This window comes from Perkinsus marinus (genome assembly GCF_000006405.1).
Source record: "Perkinsus marinus ATCC 50983 genomic scaffold scf_1104296932410, whole genome shotgun sequence".
NCBI lineage: Eukaryota > Perkinsozoa > Perkinsida > Perkinsidae > Perkinsus > Perkinsus marinus.
In genome coordinates, this window is record NW_003215453.1 from 728,862 (window position 1) to 734,873 (window position 6,012).

General features: G+C 50.5%; 2 protein-coding genes across 2 annotated transcripts; both read left to right on the forward strand.

Annotated features, from left to right (window-relative positions):
- Positions 1-404: 404 nt before the first annotated feature.
- Pmar_PMAR022397 (conserved hypothetical protein) lies at positions 405-1,765 on the forward strand (the record flags this gene model as incomplete). The annotated part of the gene is made up of 2 exons (XM_002785603.1): positions 405-514; positions 670-1,765. The coding sequence occupies 2 exons, from the start codon at positions 405-407 to the stop codon at positions 1,763-1,765; spliced, it is 1,206 nt and encodes a 401-aa protein (XP_002785649.1).
- A 2,071-nt stretch (positions 1,766-3,836) lies between these two features.
- On the forward strand, positions 3,837-4,977 carry Pmar_PMAR022398 (Histone H3, putative; the record flags this gene model as incomplete). Its single annotated transcript, XM_002785604.1, has 8 exons — positions 3,837-3,852; positions 4,050-4,081; positions 4,266-4,376; positions 4,407-4,466; positions 4,571-4,656; positions 4,709-4,760; positions 4,809-4,874; positions 4,933-4,977. The coding sequence occupies 8 exons, from the start codon at positions 3,837-3,839 to the stop codon at positions 4,975-4,977; spliced, it is 468 nt and encodes a 155-aa protein (XP_002785650.1).
- Between the last annotated feature and the right edge of the window lie 1,035 nt (positions 4,978-6,012).

A 6,012-nucleotide genomic window follows, 5' to 3' on the forward strand; every position in this document is an offset into this window, starting at 1 on the left:
TTTTATCTAACAGTGTAGTCTGTGTGCATACTATCAGTTATCGTGCTCTATGAGAGGAACCACAAGCTGAGTAAGGAGCTTCGAGAGCTACGAGCGTCCAGACATGAGTGGGAGGTGGGTAGTGTCCTGTATGGGGATATATGCTATATGTGTTGGTGACAATGAAGTAACTCCACGAGCGTTCTGAGGAGGACTTGTTGTACACTCGTCCAATACATATTCTAGTGCTGGTCCCACTACTAGTACTACTGTGAACGTGCGAATTTGAAAGTTGATTCATTGTTAGGATCAACGGGATAAGTATATTGACAGACTCGCGAGAGTTAAGGAGTGGGTGAAGTTGACTAAAGTTAAAGTAAGCACCTATGTGGTCGTGGTAGTGTAGTAGTTGTGGACAGCACAAGATGGAGAAGGCGGCTCTCATGAGGGCACATGAGGAGGAGCTAGTTATGGCACTTAGTCGTCAGATGGAATCTCATAAACACGATAAAGGCTTCGATGATGATGACCACAGGTTATCAAGTGTTGTCTTGTAGGGTAGTCCATCGTCCTGTTCAGTGCGTCATCTGCAATGCAGCACAGGCAAGGGCAAAAAGCGTCAGAGGGGGCAGTGGTCTCGCATGTGGTCAGTGCTGCACTATTATGCATAACTTGATGTCGATAATGCAGGTTAGCAGAGGGGAAGAGGGTGGCGGCCCCTTGGATTCCTCCCGAGTATGTCAGTCGCGTCCTCTGGGGTGGTATGATAAGGCATCCCGTTCAGAGTATGGAGTCCCCTACTCGTCCCTCACCGGTCAGCTGGACGATATCTGTCACCGATCTCACACCTCGCAAGATCAACAACAGCCCTCGACAGCTCACCAATAGAGATCCTCGAAAATCTAGCGACAACCATCAACATGTTAAGAAGGCTCCTCGACGATCCAGCAACGCCCCTCGAGTGACCAGCAGCACCCCTCGAGTGACCAGCAACACCCCTCCAGTGGCCAACAATACCCCTCGAGTGACCAACAACACCCCTCGAGAGACTAGCAATACCCCTCGAGGGACCAGCAATACCCCTCGAGGGACCAGCAATACCCCTCGAGGGACCAGCAATACCCCTCGAGTGACCAGCAACACCCCTCGAGAGACTAGCAATACCCCTCGAGGGACCAGCAATACCCCTCGAGGGACCAGCAACACCCCTCGAGGGACCAGCAATACCCCTCGAGGGACCAGCAACACCCCTCGAGAGACTAGCAATACCCCTCGAGGGACCAGCAATACCCCTCGAGAGACTAGCAATACCCCTCGAGGGACCAGCAATACCCCTCGAGGGACCAGTAATACCCCTCGAGGGACCAGTGACAGACCAGAAGATTCGATCACATCGAAGATAGTCCCTACAAACTACCAAGACTGCAAGGGAGCCTCGAAGAAGAAAGGCTTCAACACAGCGCTCGAGGCCGTCATGTCGTTGGTGGAAAAGCATAATAATGAAGCCAAGAATATGATGGCATCAGCTGGAGTCGCCGAAATCTTTCACAGTGCTGTTGATAATAAGGAGGGAGACGAGCCGAGCAAAGGCATCAGCTCAGAGGAGCAGCAGCCCCAGACGGTTATACCCGATGTGGTTGCCTCTGAAGACAGCTTCGTGTCACCGGATGAGGGGGAGGTGGATACAGTAACTGTTACACCTCCCATAGTGGTATCGGCTAGCAATGTGGTGAATAAGGCAAAGCCCAAGACCGTCCTGGACATGCCTGTAGGAGGCCACACTTAATAACTATGCTATTACTCCCTCTCAGGTAGTGGTAGAACGGAGTAGATCGTACTCAGTATCGGTACCATACGTAGGAAGGAGGTCGTCTCTTCAGTTGGGCCTCCCACAGGTAGTATTATAAAAGATATCTTCGTACATGAGGACGTCTGTAGCCACCATCGGCGTATTGGGTGCCAAACGCTGGTACTATGTTTACTACTGCAGCAAAAGGGGATAGTGGACCGCTCACTGTGCGGACTACGATGTCGAGTACACCGGTATCACATTCTTTGGCTGCATGGGCTCTTCATAGTATGGTAACAGGTAGAGATCCCAAAGGGTATGTCGAGGCGGTCTTTCGCCGGGCCGCCTGAGATAAGGCAGTCCAGGGCTTCATCCCTCGTCTCGAGCGTACTTGATGGTATTGTATTTGAGATGCCACGTCATGTGCAACTTCAGGCCTCGACAGGTTACGTTGGTATACAACCCCGAATCGTAAGTGAACGTGGTGGCATCTGACTGCTTGGTGGTGGTGGTTGTGAGTAGAGCTTCTCTTCAGGGCACTGCTTCCCTCCCCTTCCCGTTACTACCTCTTAACTCGGATAGACGACATTCTATGATAGTAGGCTGCGGGGATGTTAATCCCCGGGACTGTATTCAGGTCCAGGGGTCTCCACCTATTGGGCAGATGCATCCATCACTGTGACAACGACGACGACGCCCCCTGTGGGTCAATCACTCTTCATGAGCCTTCCAATGGAAGATATGCATGGTGAGTATAAACACGTTGAGCATGCATGTACATGAACGGTTCTCGAGATGTCCCACTGACTTGTGTCGCGTAAATGTTGGGTGAACCGCGGAGGTCACTGACTTGTGGGCGAAAAGAGTCCAAACAAGTACTATACTGTTATCGTTGGCATCCTCTCAATATTGGGTATCTCGTGAGTAGCTGTGCTGCTGCCCATGAACTTTAAGACTTCCGCTGAGGGCCTCTCTGTGATATGGCGATGATACTGCTTTTATGGACAGCAGCTCCCAGGAGATGTATATACCGAGGCTGAAAGCAGCTCATTTGATATCTGCGCATGGTCCGAGGGTAAGCGAGGCTGATAATGCGTCCTCTCTTAGCAGCATGTCGCAGCAAGATTCGTAGTATTAATGCAGTGTATTAATTATCGTTCGCTATCTACTCGCCCGTCCATTGACTCATAATTCAATCCCGAGCAGCCACAGCAGCAGCAGCAGCAGCCGTGGAGCTCTAATGTATATAGTTCGCCAGAGCCTAGGAGGAGGAAGAGGAATAACGTAGTCCTTTGGTGAAGGAGAGAGGTATTATGAGTAAAAATGTCCCTAAGGAGTCCTTAGGGATATTTTTACTCCACCTAGTAATCCTTAGTAAGGACTATGAGTATGATCTGACATGGGCATGACAATAGCCATCTACCTATGTATGATAGGGAGTCGCAGTAGTAGCTTGTAACAGGGACAGTTGGCAGAGGAGGTCCTGTTCCGTACTACGGCCGGGAAACGACTCGGTGTTCATCATCTCGCATCCTCTCCATAGTCGTACCGTACCTTTACAACATCATGTTTATGCATTGATAAAGGGTTGTGTTCACAGATGTATGCATATGGTTCGTAGGAGTAAGGCTAGTAAGATATTTCTGGGAACGATGCAATCACGATCGCGTCAACAAGAGGTCATACCAAGATCGTCAAGGTCATCACGATCAGGTGAGTGTCTTGGTATTATCCATAATCATCAGCCCTTCACATTTTATCGGTATATGCTATCCCGCCTTTCTGCCCTTTTCTCCTCGCAAGGTAGACTGTGGCCCCTCGCCCATAGGGGTCGCCGCTATCGACTGGTCATCCACTGCCTGCTCCTTCTTAGGGAGCGGTAGAGGGAGTGGACGGGCTGGCTCATCCGAGTCAAGTGAACCAATGACCCCACCAGAGACCGTCCCCAGCCCCCTTAGGGCTCCACCACCACCACCTCGTAGGATGACTGGTCGATCATCATCAGGAGGTAGGCCTCTGCTACAAGGGTACATGCAAATCCTCTTACTGGATATATGCTGCCTGTCTAATGCTTCACTTATCAGGTGGGCGGATGGGCAGTACCCCAGGGATGAGTGGGCGTCTTGCGGCCAAGTACGACTGATAGTAGCAGTTTACTACCTACCTTGCCGCCCCTTAGGACCTCCCCAGCGGCGGCCCCATCATCGGCATCTAGCTCCCCAATGAGCCCACCGATATCGGTACCTACCCCGAAGAGGGCACCAGCACCGCCACCTGGCAGGGGGCGATCTCCGCCAAGCGGTTTTCGTGGGAGTAGGGCCAATTAGGGGTTGAACGCCGTTTCGGTTGACGGCGGTCATTATAGGTCCTATGAGGGGAGCTTTACAGATGAGGGGGACGCCTCCAACAGCGCGGAGGATAAGTCCTAAGCGGTAGTGGGGGGGGGGGGGGGTGGCAGGCTGGTGATAGTAAATCTAGAATGCTGTTGGGCATATAGGGCACCGAGGCAGCAACAGCCGCCACCTCCGAGGAGGAAGAGGAGTACATCAGGGAAAAGGGTAGGACGTGGTGGTGGTGGTGTGTCAGAAGGAGGCGGCAAGAAACGGAGGTAGGCATGAGGTTATGGGGCTCTCCGTAGAATGGTAACCCGAGGTTCCGCCCTGGCACGAAAGCCCTTAAGGAGATTCGTCAATTCCAAGTAATATGAGATGACCATGCTGGGGTGGTCATCATTGTCTATACGGTTATTGCATTTACCTCTTTTATCATCTATACGTATATATATCACCACTGTGTACTCAGCGTACTACCGAGCTCCTGGTCCCGAAGGCCCCCTTCGCCAGAGTTGTTCGTGAAATACAGTTACTATTTGCAGGAGAGGAATGGAGGTAGTACCTATCTTGGTAGTATGCCCTATCCTGTATGCTACCCCTGTGCCAGGTGGTCCCGTGAGGCCCTTATAGCATTACAAACAGCAGCTGAGGCTTACCTTGTAATGAGGAGTCGTCCTATCATGGCTTAGATGGTGGCCTGTTGGTAGGTGGGACTATTCGAGGATGCAATGTTGGTAGCGATCCATGCCAAACGGGTTACATTGATGGCTAAGGTGATGATGATGTTGGAGTACTAGTGCCTAGCGATATTATTATTACTATTCCTCGCAGGATATCCGTCTCGTCCGTCGTATTAGAGGAGACGTCTTTGTGTAGATGAATTAATACACCACGACTGCAATAGTGCATGATGATATCATTATACTCTGGCCAGCCGCCGCCGCCGCACCACTAATACTATTATCACAATGTTTCCCTCTTCCATCTACGGCATGCCAATAGTCATTTGCTGTTGTGTTGTTATATTCAACCCGTATCCCGATGAGTGTACATCAGACGTCAGCATACTTGCATCCTTACCTAGTCTCGGACCCTTTATCCCCCGTCTTATTGCTACTACTAGCCAAGGATGCCACAACCAATAAGAGTGGTTTTATACGCTTGTAGTAACCACTCTAGCAGATATGATGTATGCCGACGTTATGGTAGATTTGAGGCCTTAGGCTGAGGCTCTTATCCGCTGAAAGTGATCTCCTTATTCACTCAGTCAATTGGTGACCGTAAGCGTGGAGTAGATTCCTATAAGATATAGAGGTCGTATGAGTAGCCACCTCGGCTGGTAGTCGTCGATGGTGAGAGAGTAAGGCTGCTGGTGGTACGTATTACAGAAATCTCTCCATGCATAGCTGCTGTATTACAGCATGCTTGAAGGACTAGAGTTGTTACGTTCTTCAGGATAAACGTGTGAAGGACTCGTCCGTTAACCTCCCAACAGGCCGTCCGGCCCTCTACAAGGCAGTGCCGTGTATACGCCTGTCTGTGTGCTGTCCTTGATGGATGAACTACGCTGACCTTCGATAAAGACCCTGATGAGCTTGCCGTCACTTTTTGTTCCTCCACACATCAGTTCTCACTACATAATAGGGGATATCGAGTTATAATGGGGAATTCGGGGGTTTCCATAGTTGATTTATTCGATGGATTTCATCGATTCCTTACATGCAGAAGTAGACGATATATCAGGAAGTCTTCCACACTCTGATGATCAGTGGGAGCACACCGGGTTCATGGACATTCTATGTGGTATGCCCGTGCAAGCTCCGCCACCTCAATCACCCTTAGTCTCTCCTTCCTCGCATAATGAGTTGCATAGAGTCTCGGCCAGCCAGGATGATACTTTCCTCGAAGTTT